The sequence below is a fragment of the Clinocottus analis genome, unplaced genomic scaffold (assembly GCF_023055335.1).
Source record: "Clinocottus analis isolate CAN_PGR_092001 unplaced genomic scaffold, fCliAna1.0.p SCAF_6, whole genome shotgun sequence".
NCBI classification, from domain to species: Eukaryota; Metazoa; Chordata; class Actinopteri; order Perciformes; family Cottidae; genus Clinocottus; species Clinocottus analis.
In genome coordinates, this window is record NW_027176218.1 from 20,050,456 (window position 1) to 20,069,485 (window position 19,030).

Sequence of the window (19,030 nt, forward strand, 5' to 3'; positions counted from 1 at the left end):
TTACGCTCAATCGCATTTGGATTTTGACACGCTTGCTTGTGATTGGTCCATCGGGTCACAAAAACCTTCTGTAATGTTTTCAAGGTGAGTCAATTACAAATCACACACTTGCCTCAGGGGGCTTCATCCTCACACCATACCAATGTACTGGAACTTCATTTATATGCTTGAGTATATTCAAGAAGATCATTCAATGTCACACTTTCTCAACATCCTTATTTCTTCACTTGCTGGCTGCTGACAGGCTGGTCTTAGGGCTTGTCTTTATCTTAGAGATCAGAGAATCCTCAGGCCATATCATAGAACCCTGAGGTCAGAGCATATAATCTTGAGGTCATAGCCTATAACCCTGAGGTCATAGCATAGAACCCTGAGGTCATAGCATATCCATGAGGTCATAGCATATAACCTTGAAGTCAGAGCATAGAACCTTGAGGTCAGAGAACCCTGAGTTTAGAGCATATAACCTTGAGGTCAGAGCATAGAATCTGAGAACCCTGAGGTAAAAGTATATAACCCTGATGTTAGAGTATAGAACCCTGAGATCAGACCATATAACCCTGAGATCAGATCATCCATATGTCTTCACTTGTTAGCTGCTGACAGGCTGGTCGTGGTGTTGGTATTCATTTTGGAACTAGCTGATGCTTAATCTCATCCTCTTCTTCAAAGTCCATGTCAGACTTTTTATATATGTAATCCTTACATTCTGAAACCTCTTCCTCAACATAGTCATCAAAGCTTCTCACTATTCCAAAATCAATTATTATTAGTTCCCAAGACAGAGGATAAAATGAGCAGGAACGTGAGAGCAGACAGGTGTCGGTGCAAGAATGGATTAACAATGTGTTGCAAGAGTGAAGGTACACATGACCTACAATTTCCACTTTTATTAGCCCCGTGTCCAGTGGACCTAAACATCCTGTATGTAATATAAATGGCCAATGAAGCTGAGTTTGAATAAAATAATTAATCGTATCATTTTTCTTTTGATAAAAAAAGAAAACGGGTCCCACAGACCTGAACAGCACACGATGCTCTTACTGCTCTGGTTTCCTGAGAGCAAACCGAGCTAACAGCGCCCACTGCTGGCAAAACTGCAGCGTGACCGTGAAGGCTGAAGGCCCAGTGGGTTGCCAGGTTTGATAACAAGCTTCACCCGGCACGAATGTGCTTTTGAAAAGGCGAGAGGAAAGTAGTCATGAGTCATGATTCAGTTACGTGAGTTATAGTTTAAGTTTCCACGAAAACATTAAGGTGGGTTGCGCGCGACACAGCTGTGTATTTTACGATGTATATTATCTGAAGCGTATCGATGAGCACGCGGCGCTTCTCGGTTTAGGAGGGCTGCGCTGACCGGAACTGGCATCCCGTCATCACCCAGACGTCAGTGGTCTGCGGCTAAAGCGTTTAGTGAGTTTCGCTGCTAGCTTTTGTTTGGTGCACAATACACCACCTACCAAGTGGCTACATGCGTAATACACGGACAGTGAAACAAACACACACAGATAACTGTGCCGCGTAAGACGTTGTTCAGCTCGGTGAGTATAATCAACACAAACCACCAGCAGATGCTGTAAAAAAATACCACTAAGCTAGCTGGCTAACGCTATCCATGTGATAGTAAAAAAAAATCCATGAGCACGTCTTCTTGTTTACGTTATGGAGCCTGTTTCAGTTAGCGAACGTTAAGTTGTGCTTTAAGGGACCTCGACGCGTGCGTGGGTCGCAAACACACGTTATTTTACGCCACTGTCGACATTATAAGATAGAGAGAGACACACACCAGCCTCCACCGTGTGTCTGCCGAGGCTCGCTTTGTTTATGCCGATAAAGTCGACGCTTCTGTGAGGCTACACGACTCGGCTTCGTCGTTTGGACTTTGTGAGCTAGCTCGTGAGCTGACGCGTTTTTAGGGGGCTTCATGTTGTGTCTTTTATGTCATTAATGTCACGGCCCCGTCAACGCTGAACTTGTGCGTGAAGCCTGTGAATCCCGGTGACACTAAATCTCCCACGCACCCTCAGATGTAGACTAAAGGCATTTAAACCCGCGTGTGCAGTGTCGTGTGCTCAGGGAGTTAACCATGTACAAATATATATAATTATGTATATGCATCTGAAACCATTAGTGTAACACTGGTGTGAGTGCTGAACACCGAGGGAGCCTTTGTGTGATGTACACTGAAGACAGATTCATACAACAAATCAGCTGCTGTTGACCTGAGTTAGTCAATCTTTTTGATATTTATGCCTGTTTTGGTGTCATATTGTTTTATGTTTTATGTTCCTGCTTATCTGCTCTAGTTACAGCCAATTTCTGCTCAATGTTCTAATTTTTCAAAGTGACCCCCTTTTGCTCAAATCCAAGCCCTGTTGATGGCTAACACTCCTCTGATTGTCTGTTTGCCCGGGGGTTGGATGCCATTTTAGTGGCTTGGTGTGATGTTGACACAGGTTTTCCCAGCCTGTCTTTTACAGCCCTACTCCTAACCAGTGGGACTGTGTGTGTGTGTGTGTGTGTGTGTGTGTGTGTGTGTTCGTGTATGTATGTATGTGTATTTCTTTACAGCCATGGGTCTAAACCGGTAGTTGTATGTTACCCCCACCTGGGGCCGAATTGGTAAGCGAGCCCCATCCTGTCGGCCTAGACCAGCCAGGGGCTTTTAATTACACCGTCTGGACACCGTCCATCACGTTGTGTAGGTCTGCGTCTGCAGCTTTCATCTACTCCTGAGCCCTCAAGGTTGATTCCATCAAATGTTTGTTTCCTCGACGGCACTTGAGTCATGATACGTAATACAAAAGCGTTGTCACCTGTGCTTTAAAGAAAAAAGAGCCACATTTATTGTTATTTTTTTTTGTCAGGCAGATCAAACCAGTTCATTCCTCTCCAATCAGAAACTTCCTGCACGTCAGAAGCAACTTTGTGCTAAAAACTTCCAAAGCGGACGACAGTAGAGCTTCATGCGTCGGCCCAGACTTTTCACAGAAGCTGCGATCTTCGTTGACACATTTTTAATAATGTCAGTCACTCGGTAAACATCACATACTTTAACTTGAAAGGCCTGTTAGAATATAGCCGTGCGGTTCAGATATCATCGCCACAAGTAAACATTTGGGACTGCGCAGAATCTGGGCTTGTAGTACACACTGCTTCATTAAATCCATGTTGTGTTTTTTTTTTGCTCCTCTTCATAGCAATTGTACTTACTAGTACAATTACAACTAGTACGATGTCAGGTAGCGCACATGCTTATGACTTTTTAGCGGGTGAGTCGACTTTTGATGGGAGTGTTCTGATGACAGCCTGACAATAGGCCTGCATGGATAGAATGGACTGAAGATATACACACACACACACACACACACACACACACACACACACACACACACACACACGGCTTAATGCATATCTACACACTGAGATCTGGAACATGTTGCACACATGCTCCCAGCAGTCAGAGAGCAGCTGGTGTGGCCATTGAGTGTTTTCTTTTTTTGGTTAATGCTGATCGATGAAATCAACCCCCAGAATGAGGCTGGGTGGGTGTTTAAATGTAAACAAAAAGAAACAGCACACGTGTCTTGGTGTATGTATCGGTGTCCCTCCGGTGTAAGATATGAGGGAAATACAGGCCCCGCGTGTAGGGCAGTCATCTTATGTAACTCCGGGTTGGTTCTCACGAGCTCTGGTGTTGAGCTTGGCAAATGTGTATGTGACGTGTTTGTGTGTCGGGGCGTCATGTATCGCACAGCTTCAGGTTGCTTGAGGCAGCATTGCGTGTGTGTGCTCTGTGTGCACTCATTGGAAAAGTTCTCCGCGATGTGGGACGGGTTTTTACGGCTCCATGAAGGTGTTTTTCGATGAGTTTGTTTTTAAAGCATCTTACAGCGTGTTGAGTTTTCTGTTCGGGGTCTGTTGTTAGTAGATATGAAACATTGAGAACATATCACTTCAGAATTATAGATGGAAAAAATGTATCCTCATTTCTAGTTTTATTTTTATAAACACGTGCATCGCAATGATCGTTATTATTTCATGAAGCGTTTTACTAACTTTTACTAACTTTGGTTGATGCTTAGTTTTTCAACACGCGATAATAAAATGCTGTTTTGATGATAATCAAAATATGAAACGGCAATAATAACGGTGTTGAGCTTGTTGTTGGCTGCGTCTGTTTAACTCCGATGACTCCATACAGGATTCGTTGCCATTGGGTCGTTCAGCATTGGTTCGTTCCACATTGTGCATCTCGATGTACTCGCCTCCCTCCCTTCCTGTCCTTTGGCACAGCAGAAGAAACGCACCTTTCTCTGAACCCTGCATGACGGGGTAGAAATGTGCGGTTGTTGTCTTGAAGGTGGTTAGGAAATCAATGAATTTGTTCAAGAAAATTATATTTACAACATTTGTTTTGACTATCGATATATTACTATCAGTTATGACTAAGTGGGTAAAGGCCAGAGCTCAAGCTTCATGGTGTCACGGGGCCCGAAAATACAAAAAATGGGATCAAGGAGGATGACAATAAATAAGATAATTCTTATGAAATTTTCTAGCACAACATACAGTTGTTATACTTACAGTGACATTTCTTTCTAATAAAGGTTATATAAAGTATCTTGTCCCTCTTAAGTCATTGCCAAGAGTTTGAACATGTGTTTATAATAAAAAAAATGTTTTAATGTATGAACATATTTTAGATAACTAATGGTTATTATATTTACATTATTCTTAAATATTGAATGGCTGTCACCGGCCTCCAAACTACAGCGTTTGTCGTGGCTCTAATCCGAATTTTGGATTTCAGTAATCGGATGTAGATTGTTTTGCAGTGACCGCTGTAAAATGGACGGAGGATCGATTCCACGTGCTGCGCGTATGGTTTCACAGGGGTCACAAGATCAATGTGGCCATTAATCTAAAGTCATAGGATTTATTTCACTTGTGGCTGTGATGGCAAGTTTGAGAATTGTTTAATGCAGGTTGATTTTATGCAAAATAAATGTTGAGTTTGCATTACATTGCCTACTTCCATTTAAATGTTAACAAGCTCTGACTCCTAATCGTCCATCTTGGTGTTTCTTCTCCTTCCAGATGAAAACAGGAAGGACTGCAGTGAAAGTGGATCTTTAGGCCGCCGCTCTCACCTTCCTATCAACCATCCACTGCTGTCTCTGGTTGCCTCTTTCAGTTCTCAACATGGCGACTGTGTTCTTGCTCTGGCTGTGCCACTGACCTCCACCCTGGACCTCCACCATGGAGAGAAAACGCCGAAAGAAATTAATCTAGCCGCTCGGGCCGTTTGCAGTATGGACTCAGTTTTGGAGCTCTGGACCTGATAATGCTCCGTCCCTCCCCCTGACCCATCCCTCCCCCGCCCCTCCCCCACCTGTTTTTTGCTGATCAGTTTTCACCTGACACTGCCTGCTCCGGGAGTCTCAACGGGCCCGCTCGATCTGATGGTCTGCGCTACTTCCCGACTCAAAATGCTCCTGCTCCCGGTGTGGGCGTCCATGCTTTTGGGACTACTGCCGTGCTTCCTGCCTGTGGTGGGGATGGAGCCAATGGGAGGAGGCAAATCAAGCTCTGACCACGCCCCCAACCCAGTGCCCCTCCCCTCATCGTCGGGTTCCAACTGCTCCGAGTTAACAGTCAAACTGGAGTTCTCCACCAAAGTGGTGGAGCATGGTGAGAAACAATTTCACCATACAGTTATGCGAGGGGTAAAAAAGTGAAATCAAAGACAATATTCTGACGGAAGTTTTGTGTTTATTTTTTGAGTTTTAAAGTCTACTATATTTATATGTATTCCTTTTATGTCTTTATAAGTTATTGAAAAGTTATTTCTAAATATTTCCAGAGTTCCCAACAGAATTTCTCAATTATTTTATGTTCTGGAGGTGGTAGTTGGGGAATATCAAGTTTACACAATTAAGCACACAATTAACCTTATCTCTAGAAACGCACTGCGCAGACTGTGATCAGAACGAGGGAGATTGTCAAAACTTCTCTTTTCATGTCTCAGTCGCGCTTGTTTTGTATACTTTTCGACAGTGAGGAAGAATTTATACTTTCTGACTTTTTTCTGTTTGTAAAGCAAAACAAGATATTTATTATTATTCTAATCAATCATCCATCTCGGGGACTTTCGAAAACATTTTTCTCACAGTGTAATTAATTCCAGAAGACCCTCCCCCAATAGTTGTGGGTTTTTCTTTGTGTGGTGCTCAAGCTCTCTTCAGCAGTCAGCAGCACGGATGCAGACTCACAAAGAGCTTGAACCTGCTTTAATTGGACTCCAATGAAATGTTGCTCCCTTGAATGCACATTGCTTATTAGCACATCTCCCGTCTTGTCTGTTTCTTAAAAAAAACAACTAAACCATTCTTTTCTGCCCCCCTCCGTCTCCCCAGAGTACATCATAGCGTTCACGGGGTATTTCTCGGCCAAAGCCCGCAGCCTGTACATCCGCAGCGCCCTGCGGAACGCCGCGGACGAGGCGCTGGAGTGGCACATCGTCCCCAGGGAGAACCCGGCCTCTAACTTTCCCAGCGACTTCGAGCTGGTCCACATCCGCCAAGCGTCGCCCAGCAGCCTGCTGACCTTGGAGGACCACCCTTACATCAAGAGGGTGACGCCGCAACGCAAAGTGTTCCGCATGCTCAAGTACAGCTCCTGTAAGTCTGACAGTGCGGTGTTCTGAAACTCCGAAAAGGTACAAAAAAGGCTGTTTGTCTGCTCCAATTCACTGAATGTCTCTTTGTCTGTTGAGTCAAGAGGATGCATTTCTCGCTCCACTGTCTTTGTGGTGTGTGGAAGGATTGTATATCTTAGTGTGACGAGCAGGCCAATTTTGGGGGCGTGTGTTTTTGTTGTTGGGGGATGGGAGGGCGGACAGAGGAGGTTTGTTTGCTCACCCGAGGAGGGAGTAGGTGAGTCAGTGTGGCGGGCCTTGCCTGGATTTGGGAGTGTGGGCGGAGCACACCCTGCGCCTGGCACTGGATGAAAGTCTTCAGTGTGCCCCCAGCCTGCATACACATGCAGTGTCAGTATGGAGGCCATGTGTCGCGCAGGAAACTTGAAGCGTAACAACAAGGACGTTTTTTGTCTTTTACAGTCACATCTCTGTTGAAAGCTTCTTTTTTTTTAACGTATCAGATGGGTATCTACTGTACAAAGTATTTCACATAAAAAACAATATCACCTAAAAGGAACAGTTTTCCCCCACACTTTCAGTCTCAAATGTACTATTTTCAACATCTTCTGGATATCGTTGGTTTAGTTTACCTCATTACAAACGGCATGTTTGCACAGAGAAGTAAATGAAAGGGCCTTTAAAACCCCACTTCTCACCCACCTCTCCGTGCTCATTGACGCGGGAAGCCGTTCGCGGCACACGGTACATTAATTCAGCCTTTTTCGTGCCCTTTCATGGCTTTTCTGTTCTCTGGGTGAAAGTTAAGGGCTTGTCTTTTTTTTTCCTCCCACTTTGGGCATCATTTTCAACTGGGTGACGTCACACGCACTCTGGTGAGTCAACCGAAGAAAGTCTTGGGCCACTGAAATTTGAACCGTTTTCCAACCAACCGGTTGACTAAAAAAAACTAAAAGATGTATTAATTATACATAAACACAAAAAGCTTTTTGCAGCATAAACTATCTTAACTATCTATCTCTGCGTGAATGATGGCAGACTCTCAGTCGTCCCCGGGATCAGGGGTTCAAGTCGCGATGTCACGGCATCATGAATCGCCTCCGTTGTGGTGTGGTCTATGTGTAAAGTGAGCTTGAAGCGGAGCACTTTGGAGAAGCTAATGGAAATACTGCAGAGCCGAGTCTCGCCGCGTTCGGCTCAATAAGTAACCAAACGGTTGAGTTATTAACTGAAGTGTATGAATTCGTTCCGAACGCATGAGTGCCCGTCGGAGAGGAGCACCAGCCCTGCATTTAGCGCAGTGTATTCGTTTAGTTCAGGCCGTTATTGAAAAGCATTTCCGAGGCTGGTAGCGTGGAGGCTTTTGATTGGGGAGGAAAAAGGAAAAAAAAAAATAACAAAAGAAACCAGTTTTGGAAAGTGTCTGTAGGTGCTGTGTTTATTCAGCTCCAGGGAGCCTAGATTAGATCGCTCTAGTTGAGACCTGAACCTGGGTTAGAGTACGTCAGAGTCCACAAAGCAGCTGTGTAGTGAGGTAATTAATTAACACGTCTCACTCCTACTTTCAAGGCATGTAATTTGCGCGCCGGGCTCCGCTGCTGTTTGCTAATGACCTCATGATCGTTCATTTCATCCACCCGATTCTAATTGTGACGAGATTGACTCGAATGAGACCGGTTTGATCCTACTTGCATCCTAGCTTAAAAATGGATGGAGGCGGGGAAATTTGTTTGTGTCGATGAATGATCGGAACATCACACTTTTAGGTTTACAGATTTTTCTGAGATTAGGTTTAACAGGAAGATAGTGTCGTCTGCAGGAGGATCTGCGGTGGCGGCCCGGCCGTCCTGGTGCACGTGAATATTGAGCTGTCTGGACTGAAGTCGAATGCAGTCTGCAGAGTGCTTTTCGATCCGCCTCGCGCTTTAACACGGCCGCTTGTGCTTTGTCTCCCGCAGCGCCCGAGCCCACGCCCAGCAACGCCACCCGCTCGTGGCAGTCGTCCCGCCCCTTCCGACGAACCAGCCTATCGCTGAGCACAAGCTTCTGGCACGCCACGGGTCGCCACTCCAGCCGGCGCCTGCTGCGGGCCATCCCCCGCCACGTGGCCCAGATCCTTCAGGCGGACGTACTCTGGCAGATGGGACACACCGGTGAGACCCCGCACCCTTTTTGACTTCTCTGAAACATCTGCCTCCGAAACCTTTGCGTGATCAAAGAGAAATGTCATCTCTTTTTTTTTCTCCTCTTTTTTTTTTTTGCACAGGTGCTGGTGTGAAGGTGGCAGTGTTTGATACAGGCCTCAGCGAGAAGCATCCGCATTTTAAGAACGTAAAGGAGAGGACCAACTGGACGAATGAAAAAACCCTGGATGATGGTGAGGAGAAAGAAAACGTAGTGGCGATGATGATGATGATGATGATTGCTGTTAACATTAACTTGCAATACAAACGCTTAAGACATCCACGCTAATTACTTTATTGATGATGGATAACTAGACCTCAAGACGGCTGGATTATCAATGTCTTGTTCCCCGTCCTCCAGGTCTGGGCCACGGTACTTTTGTAGCAGGAGTGATCGCCAGTATGAGGGAGTGTCAGGGCTTTGCCCCCGACTCAGAGCTGCACATCTTCAGAGTGTTCACCAACAACCAGGTACTTTCAGTACACAGCCTCAACGTACCACTGTGCTTTGGTCCAACTGTCATATCATTGTGTGATCATTGTGAACACAGTATCTTAAAAACTTTTGAATTAAGTTTGAAGAATGACATGTTCTACGCCTGAGTGCTGCTGCTAGACCAGGCTGGCTGCTGTAATATTTCAATAATATTGCCAGGCATTACTGGTACATTTCAGGATTTGCTTCTCTATTCAAGTGTTCCAGTGCAGCTTCATGCACAGCAGTTATACTGTCTGATCCAACAAGAAAAACAGCCAGAAGCTCTGACTTGCGTCATTCTATCTTCAGCCTTCTCCACAAGTCAATAACGCATCGGCGTCCCTGCTCTCCTCCCAGGTATCGTACACATCGTGGTTCCTGGACGCTTTCAACTACGCCATCCTGAAGAAGATTGACGTTCTCAATCTCAGCATCGGGGGCCCTGACTTCATGGACCACCCCTTTGTCGATAAGGTAAAAGAGATGAGTTCTAATCCATAAATCAGATTGGTAGCATCGTCAGAGAGAGACACACACTCGGGATTGCTCTCATTGGACCAGACCAATGAGAGCTGGTGGCAGATGTTTTGGTGTTTGTCTCGGCATAGTAATAGTTACCAAACCACCCCTCCTCCCTCCGAAGTTACACCCTTATCGCATTTAGTGTTAATGAGCTGAAAAAATAAGCGGGTCAACTGTCAAATCAAACAGGTCAAACCAGGTGAGAACACAAGTGTCCGGCTCTCCTCCGTAACATGTTCACTGCTGCATGAAAAATACAAAGAAAAATACCACGTTGTTGTCACAAGTCCAAAGAAACAGCCTGGAGGCATCTGCTCAATCACAGGGTGAATAGCAGAGTCTGGGACGGGAGAAGAAGATCAGTCCGTTGCTTCCTCCACGCTTCATGCTTAAATCAACAGATCTATGCCTCTGTAAACAAGTCCACTCAGCCTATGCTCTCTATCTGAGACCTTAGCGCACTTCCAGTAAAATAGTAATTAAATGTAACCCATTAACACAAATTAAATTTGTTTCCCCCAACCAATATTCTTGTTTGATTGACAGGTGTGGGAGCTCACTGCCAACAGAGTGATCATGGTGTCTGCTATTGGCAACGACGGGCCTCTCTATGGGTATGCTAATCACTATGATAACTCCTAATGCTAAATATTGTGATCTCTAATCATCTCACTGCGGGTTTGCTTTAAGTTTTAGAAAGCATTCAATTCAGTTCCCTTATATACAATATAATATATATATGTACTGTATATTGACTTCTAATGGGCAAGTGTGCATTATAGCAAAGTTGAAGCTACGCTAGTTCACGTTCATTTAATGAATTATTCTTAAGATGTGATAAAAAGAGCTGGAGCCGTGGACTTTTTTCCTTTTTAGATCTTAAAAAAGGCAAAGTCTTTTAGGTTTAAGGTAAATAATTTAAACTTAAGTTTCTCCCTCTCAGCACCCTGAACAACCCAGCAGACCAGATGGACGTGATCGGGGTCGGCGGGATCGACTTTGAGGACAACATCGCTCGCTTTTCCTCCAGAGGCATGACCACCTGGGTGAGTTGGTACACACGCACACACACACACACACGCACACACACACACTGTCTCACACAGACATCTACCCTCTGCTTTATAAGCTCGTCAACCATATTGTAAGCTCCTGATCTCTCATCCATACGCCATCAGCCACACACACACACACACACACACACACACACACACACACACACGCACACGCGCACAACGTTTTTGTTATCAGTCATAGCCCAAAGCAGAAGTCTGCTTTGGGATCTGATTAAGACTTTCTCTGATCCAGTCAGTCTCTCAGCCGCTGTCAGCCAGCCATGACGAGGCCGCGGGGAGCCGACAGCGCGCACTCAGCCGCTCAGCTCTGCAACCTGAATACATCACAAACATCACAAAAGCATTTATTTTATATTTCTGTTCATTTCCTCCTTTACTTCTTGACCGTTTGTTTTCTTCCTCTCGCTCATCACTTCCGGCTCAGCCCCTTCGTCTTAATCTCCGTCCTTCTGTTTGTTGACATTGTGCGGTCGCTCGAGTCGTATCGGGGCTTTTAAATCGCCCGCCGTCGTCTTACGGTCAGTGTCTCCCATCTCTGCGCAGGAGCTGCCGGGGGGCTACGGCAGGCTGAAGCCGGACATCGTCACCTACGGCTCTGGCGTTCGGGGGTCGGGTATGAAGGAGGGCTGTCGCTCTCTGTCGGGCACCAGCGTGGCGTCCCCCGTGGTGGCTGGCGCCGTGACTCTCCTGGCCAGGTCAGTTTCATAAAGAGGACTTAAGCTGTTTTAAATTGTATTAGCTTGTTGTGTCAGGTTGTGCGTCTTTCAGGTGTATTGTAGTTGCAGCTGCTGTTGGTTTGATTTCGTTATTTTCATGGCAAGATTTTACCGCTCCAGACTTAGCACCACATGTAAATTGTGGTGATTTATTCTACTGATAGTCACTTTGATTAAGACTTGCAAAACCAACCACCCACATTAAAATGATTGGAAGGACCGGTGAGGACGGCTCTCTCCACTTTAAATATTTAAATGTTGACTATTTTAATTGTAAAAGTAACCAAATTGACTTTGTATTTGCGCAATGTGGTCATAAAATGTCTCAAGTCCCAGAGGAAGGAGGTGTTATTCTCAGTCGGTCAATATTCCGCCCCGTCGTGGTGAAAGCCCTCTTGTTACAGAGCTGTAACTGAGCCGATTTTGTGATCTCATGTTGCCGGTTAAACATCACACCGCCCTCAACGAGAACAGCCACCTCATCCTCTTTCTCCCAGGAGAATGACACACACGCAAACAAATACCAGCCCATCCCTCCTCTTTCCTCCAGCACTTGTTCTGAAAAGAGAGGGGAGGAAAGCCGTGGAATCTGACACCAGCCCGCTCGCGGATACAAACTGACCCAGCTTGTCCTCCTCTGTCCTCCAGCACCGTTCAGAACAGGGAGCTGGTGAACCCGGCCTCCATGAAGCAGGCTCTCATCGCCTCGGCCCGCAGGCTGCCGGGGGTCAACATGTTCGAGCAGGGCCACGGGAAGCTGGACCTGATCAGGGCCTACCAGATCCTCAACAGTTACAAGCCTCAGGCCAGGTACATCCTGGAATGAGAAACCCGCGTGCACATACAAACAGTGACACAGATCCAACGGTGTCCAGAAATATTGTCCGTCACACGTTGGCTTAGCAATTATGTAACGCTTGCAGTGTGCCTCTGAAATGTTTTTCCAGCCGGCTCTTTCATGAAGAACAGCAGCTGTGTTTTTCAATCACAAGAGTATGTAATTTTCTGCCGCTAGGGCTCTCTCGATTTAAAAAAATAAATTAAAAAATACAAAAGACGGTAGTGAAGAAGTGCGACCACCACTGCAGTCGCTTCTTCCAGTTAGGATTCCTTCAGTGTTCATTGTTCAGTTTTGAGTGCAGAGGTGAAACAAATGGAAGTGATGATTCAAAACCACATGCAGTACAAACACTGAATTGAGCTGTTTTTTCAGCACATTGGTTTCATTCACTGTCCTCTTGTGTGACCTTGTTTCTGCACGTCTGGCGGTTTGCCTCCAACAGGAAGCGCACAATGGGTTTGTTTCAGTAAAAACTCCCCCCCTCCTTGTCTCCCTCCAGTCTTTCTCCCAGCTACATCGACCTGACGGAGTCTCCGTACATGTGGCCGTACTGCTCTCAGCCCATCTACTACGGAGGGATGCCCACCATCGTCAACGTGACCATCCTCAACGGCATGGGCGTCACTGGCAGGATCCTCGACAAGGTGAACACGCAAATCAACAGAAACATTTTACTTAAAAAACAAAAAAAATGCTGTTCTACTTAACAGAATGTTACGTCCTCAAGTTCTGTAGGGGTGGAGGTCGGGTTACGTCCTTGACTGACCTGGTTTTCCATCATTCCCCCTGCTAGCCCTCTGAAGGTCTCTCTCTCTCTCTCCCGCCCCGCTCAGCCCATCTGGCAGCCCTACCTCCCTCAGAACGGCGACCACATCGACGTGGCCGTCTCCTACTCGCCCGTGCTGTGGCCGTGGGCCGGCTACCTGGCCGTGTCCATCTCCGTGGCCAAGAAAGCGGCGTCCTGGGAAGGGATCGCTCAAGGTCACGTGATGGTCACCGTGGCGTCGCCTGCGGAGAACGACGTGAGCCTCCGACTTCTAAGCAGCTTTTAATGTTTAATTACTCCGTCTGCACCCGCCCAATGGCTTCACTTACACAGCCTTTTAAGACACTACATAGTAGTGCAAGTGGATTTAAAAAAGTACTATATTCTTTTGTTTATCGAGTTCTACCATGTATCCATTACTTTTACTATTAGCACCCTCAATGGCAACGTGTGGCTTTAATGTGTTGGTGCACTCTGAAGTCAGCCTACTAGCCGGCAGCTGACTGATTATTAATCTTAATGTACTCGAGATCAGCCTGCCTCCATATCTGGATGTAGTTTTTTCATCAAATCATAGTTTCAGTTATTTATTTTTTATTCCTTGGCCTGCAACGGCTTTATTCCGCGCGTCAATGCTCACCCTCCGCTGTAACCCCGCTTTCTTTTGGCGACCTTTCACCCCTTGCAGTCCGAGGTGGGCGGCGAGATGACCTCCACGGTCAAACTGCCCATCAAGGTGAAGATCGTGCCGACTCCTCCGCGCAGCAAGAGGGTGCTGTGGGACCAGTACCACAACCTGCGCTACCCGCCCGGATACTTTCCCAGAGACAACCTCCGCATGAAGAACGACCCGCTGGACTGGTGCGTGCGTGTGTGTGTGTGTGTGTGTGTGTGTGTGTGCGCGCGTGTGTTTTGTGTTGTTTTGAAAATGTGATGTTTGTTTCAAATCGCTGGGCACGTCATGTTTCCAGGAATGGAGACCACATCCACACTAACTTCAAGGACATGTACCAGCACCTGAGGAGTATGGGATACTTTGTTGAGGTGCTCGGTGCACCCATCACCTGCTTTGATGCCAGCCAGTACGGTGAGAGCACAGAGACTAAAAACATGCAACCGTGTGAGAAGGTTTTACGCAGCTCCAGACCCCCCAGACCGCTGTATGGTTGAGCAAAAAGATAACACGCTAACAGGGTTTATTTGCCGTCTTTTCCCCGCAGGCACTTTGCTTATGGTGGACAGCGAGGAGGAGTACTTCCCCGAAGAGATCACCAAGCTGAGGCGAGACATCGACAACGGCCTGTCGCTAATCGTCTTCAGCGACTGGTACAACACCTCGGTCATGAGGAAGGTCAAGTTCTACGACGAAAACACCAGGTATTTAACCGTCATCAAGGCAGAAAGGTTACAAAAAATAATCCCTCTCATTCGTCTCTTACGACCAACTCAAAGTGTGCGTGGCGGTGTCTTTATCTGCTGGCACCCTGCATTAATTAAAGAAGTGGATTAAATACAAATATATGAAAAGAAAAACTCATTTAATCTTATAAATAACTTCTTTATTCATTTTTAGAAATTTTGTCGAGGGATTTTTTAGGTTTGTGACATCATTTAGAAACCTTGATAAAAGCTGACCAAACTCTGTCTCCTTTCCTTTCAAATGATCCATGAGTCTTCTTCCTCCCCGTCCTCTTCCTCCTCCGTGCTACATGGCGTTATTCTCTCTCTCTCTCTCTCTCTCTCTCTCTCTCTCTCTCTCTCTCTCTCTCTCTCTCTCTCTCTCTCTCTCTCTCTCTCTGGCCTCCTAGCTCTGTAAAATACATGATAATAACTAATAATTAAAAACATCTTTTTTGACTGTACCTTGAATCAGGAAAGTCGTAGCATTTACTGATAGCACTTTGTGGTTTAACTTCATTGAAGAAATCATACTTTCTTGATTCTTGTTGTTCTGAGTTTGTACTCATGGCTGATTGCACTTATTGGAAGTCAATTTGAAGAAAACTGCAACTAAATGAAATGTAATAAAACGTAATACATCACAGTTTCTTTTTTCGCTCATGCAGCTTTAAAAATGACTCATCGCTGCTGCGTTCACATCCCTCTCAAGCGGTTGCACAATCTCCATGGACTCAAAAGAGTTAAATATGGTCTTTGTGGCTTTATATTAGTAACTCAATTTTAATTGAATGGCGACGGTCGGTTTTTAGATTCTGTCATTCTCTCGTCTGGAGCGATCGACCCCAAGACGGGAATCTGAATTAGGAACTCAGCGTTTTCTTTTCATCAATGTCTGCTATTGTTACGTTTTTCTCCCTATTTATTGTTCTCATGTTTTTTTTATTTGTATTGATTGTGGCCACTTTTATCCTTTTTCAAATCTGCAGCTATTTTGAGCCAGGTTTTGTTGGGTCCATGTTTATTAATTTCTGGGACAATTACTTTCACGTGGGTCCTTATTTTCCTTTAACCAATCCTCTGTCTACTGCAGATGTAAATTGAGAGCAACACTTAGCTCTAGCTACTAATGTGCAATAGTGGGTGATGTCTTAATTGTTATTGATAGAGAATGCATCAATAACGATACTGAGAACTGATCCGAGACCAGTGTTTGGTTAAGCAGTGTGCCTCACTGTAGGGAAGTGACTACGGTCACTCTATGTAATGTGCAAGGCAACATTAAATATAACATGAACTTTTCTTTTCCAACTTCATCCAACAAATAAATACATATAGATTTATGAAATAGTTATTTATTCATCAAAATAATACATTATACACCAGTAACTCTGCAAAATCATCTTCAACATGAACAGGAATTAAGACTCTCCATCATCACTGATACCCAGTTATTTGGGGCTCGGTATCAGTTCATCCCAAGTTGCATGTCTAGATCCACATTTGTCTTTCGCCGATATTATGAGCATTTGTGGAGATGGACTTTTTTTTCTTTTCTGGATGTGACCTGCAGGCAGTGGTGGATGCCGGACACAGGGGGCGCTAACGTACCAGCTCTGAACGACCTGATCTCAGTGTGGGGGATGGCTTTCAGTGATGGGCTGTACGAGGGAGACTTTACCTTGGCTGATCATGACAGTAAGACACAAACACACACACACACGGAGAGAGAGTTTCTGATTGCAATATTCCTCATAGCACCTGTTACTGTTGTGTTAGTCACACATCAATCCCTCCTCTCTCTTTCTCAGTGTACTATGCCTCGGGCTGCAGCATCGCCCGCTTCCCAGAAGACGGAATAGTAATTGCCAAGAATCTAAAGGACCAAGGTACGAGCGCCGCTCTTGAAGATTTTTGAACCCAGCTGAGCTCCGCGTAGCCGGCAGCCATGCAGGCAGCTCTTCAGTCCATGTGTCTTTTTAGGTCAGATGTAACACCACAGTGTGTGTGTGTGCTCTTTTCGCAGGCCTGGAAGTGTTGAAGCAGGAGACGGCAGTAGTGGAGGGAGTTCCCATCCTCGGACTGTACCAAACACCGTCGGACGGGGGTGGTCGCATCGCTCTGTACGGGGATTCGAACTGCATAGACGACAGCCACAGGCAGAAAGGTAGCGTCTCCTTGGTGCTCTCTCCCTCTGAACGGAGGCAAAGCGGAGCCGGTGGCGCTGTGCTAATATCTGTTTCCGTCTTGATCTCTCAGACTGCTTCTGGCTGCTGGACGCTCTCCTTCAGTACACCTCCTACAGCATGACACCTCCCAGCCTCAGCCACTCCCACAGCAGGGTGACGCCACCCAAAAGCACCGAGCACCCACTGCCACAGAGACTGGAGGGTGAGGAAGGGAAATGTGCACGAGACGACAACAAACATGTCAACATCGTAATTGCTCGTAAAGCCTGCTTTAATATGGGTGACATTATTACCACGGATCAGATGTATTCTTTCCATTCTCGCAGGCAACCATCTTTACCGCTACTCCAAAGTTCTTGAGGCCCACCTGGGAGACCCTAAGCCCCGCCCACTACCAGCCTGCCCCCACCTGTCTTGGGCAAAGCCACAGCCGCTCAACGAGACGGCGCCCAGGTAGATGTGACGAAACACTGAAGCGCAGCATTCTCTCTTTTATCATTTCCACATTTGCGCTGTTGAATATTCGCTTCTTTGCCCGTTTGAACGCACGCGGCGCTCGGTTTGACTGCGGCAGCGGTCCCTGCCAGTTCATACGTCTCAACATAAATAAGATCAAGATTAAGAGGCGTGTGTCTCCCAGTCAAGAGGCAATACATTTTGATGACGGCACTACTTTCTTGGGTTTTTGACATGGAATTAATTTTTTCTGGCAGCAACAGCCTTCCGTTCTCCTTTCAACAGTGTGAATCAAAGTAAATCAGTTTCATTCACCCAGACGTGAATGTAGTGCAACTCCAGGTGACGTCGCGAGCAACTCCTACCTTATTTTTGATCAGCTTCACGTTTTCTGTGCCGCTACGTCTTTCTGCCGGTCCTCACCGCCGTGACGCTAGACGCCAACGTCTCTTCTTTGCTGCAATGTTCTTTTTTGTGTGTGAACATTTTTAAATAAAGTAAAACCTCAGTTTGGTGACGGACTCGAGGCATTCACACAGAAGGAATGTACACCTTGTACTCACCCTCCTCTTCTTTCTTGTTCCCCCTTTCAGTAACTTGTGGAAGCACCAGAAGCTCCTCTCGGTGGATCTGGACAAAGTGGCTCTCCCTAACGTGAGGGCTTACCGGCCCCAGGTCAGACCTCTGTCTCCTGGGGAGAGCGGGGCCTGGGACATCCCGGGAGGTAACGCACGGTTCAACGTCATTACTTTCATCGGCTTTGGGATTAGTTTTCAGAGCCTTTTCTTTTTGTATAACTTCACAGTCGCAAGTTTGTGGTAATTAAAAAAAATCAAACAATCTTAGAGCAGAAAGGTCTAATTCTAAGTGGGATGTTTTTTTTTGTTTTTTTTACAAATTCAAAGCTACAAATTGTCAAACTGGAGTGTTTCTTTAAAAACGACATATGCGTCAGTATATATTCATTTAATATTAACAGTGTATTTCAATGCAAGGCGCTACCGCAGCAGTGTGAGAGGATGAAGGCGCTCCACGGGGGTTACTGATGAGCGACCTCATGTGACCTGTGACCTTTGTGCCCTTTTTTAGGGATAATGCCCGGCCGCTACAACCAAGAGGTGGGCCAGACCATCCCTGTGTTCGCCTTCCTGGGAGCAATGGTCGTCCTGTCTTTCTTTGTGGTCCAGCTCACGAAGGCCAAGAGCAAACCCAAGCGCAGGAAACCGCGCATCAAGCGGCCCACGTACCTCCAGCAGCAGCAGCAGCAGACGACGTCGACGACGGCGACGTCGACGACTGGGAAGAACCCCGCAGTTTGAACTGGGACTGCAACTCCGTGCTGCTGCCGCGGGGAGCTGGCGTCACCTCCCGGAACTGAGACGCTGTTGAACGGACAACTTGTGCTATAAGTGGCGACACCGGAGGGTGTGGGGCCGCGCCGGGTCCGACGAGCCCGTCAAGGCGGACGCCGGACTGCACTTGAAGCCGGCCGGACGCCGGCGCGTCGAGACTGCGGGCGTCTCCTGGATGGGAAGCACAGTGTTTGTGCCTCTTGTCGGTTCAAGGCTCTCCGTGGGTGGTGTGTCTGTGTGTGTCTGTATGTGTCTGTGGACTAATGAACAGTGTTAGACCGTGATGATGTAAAACACACAGGATACACCCAGCCTTTAAAAAAAACAAAAACCTGTTAGAGACAGACTTGTCGTCTACATTTCCAGCTCTTTCCTTTTGACCAAACTGTTTC

General features: G+C 46.3%; 1 protein-coding gene across 1 annotated transcript; it reads left to right on the top strand.

The window, feature by feature from the left end:
- The first annotated feature begins 1,395 nt into the window (after positions 1–1,395).
- mbtps1 (membrane-bound transcription factor peptidase, site 1) lies at positions 1,396–18,732 on the top strand. Its single transcript, XM_068603698.1, has 23 exons — positions 1,396–1,541; positions 5,101–5,694; positions 6,420–6,683; positions 8,620–8,814; positions 8,928–9,038; positions 9,206–9,315; positions 9,680–9,796; positions 10,391–10,458; positions 10,788–10,890; positions 11,464–11,615; positions 12,285–12,446; positions 12,977–13,121; positions 13,311–13,499; positions 13,932–14,104; positions 14,215–14,330; positions 14,464–14,620; positions 16,215–16,339; positions 16,453–16,530; positions 16,668–16,808; positions 16,901–17,032; positions 17,157–17,283; positions 17,880–18,010; positions 18,376–18,732. Exons 2-23 carry the CDS (start codon positions 5,466–5,468, stop codon positions 18,603–18,605), a joined length of 3,255 nt encoding a protein of 1,084 aa, XP_068459799.1. The 5' UTR covers positions 1,396–1,541; positions 5,101–5,465; the 3' UTR covers positions 18,606–18,732.
- The last annotated feature ends 298 nt before the right edge of the window (positions 18,733–19,030 follow it).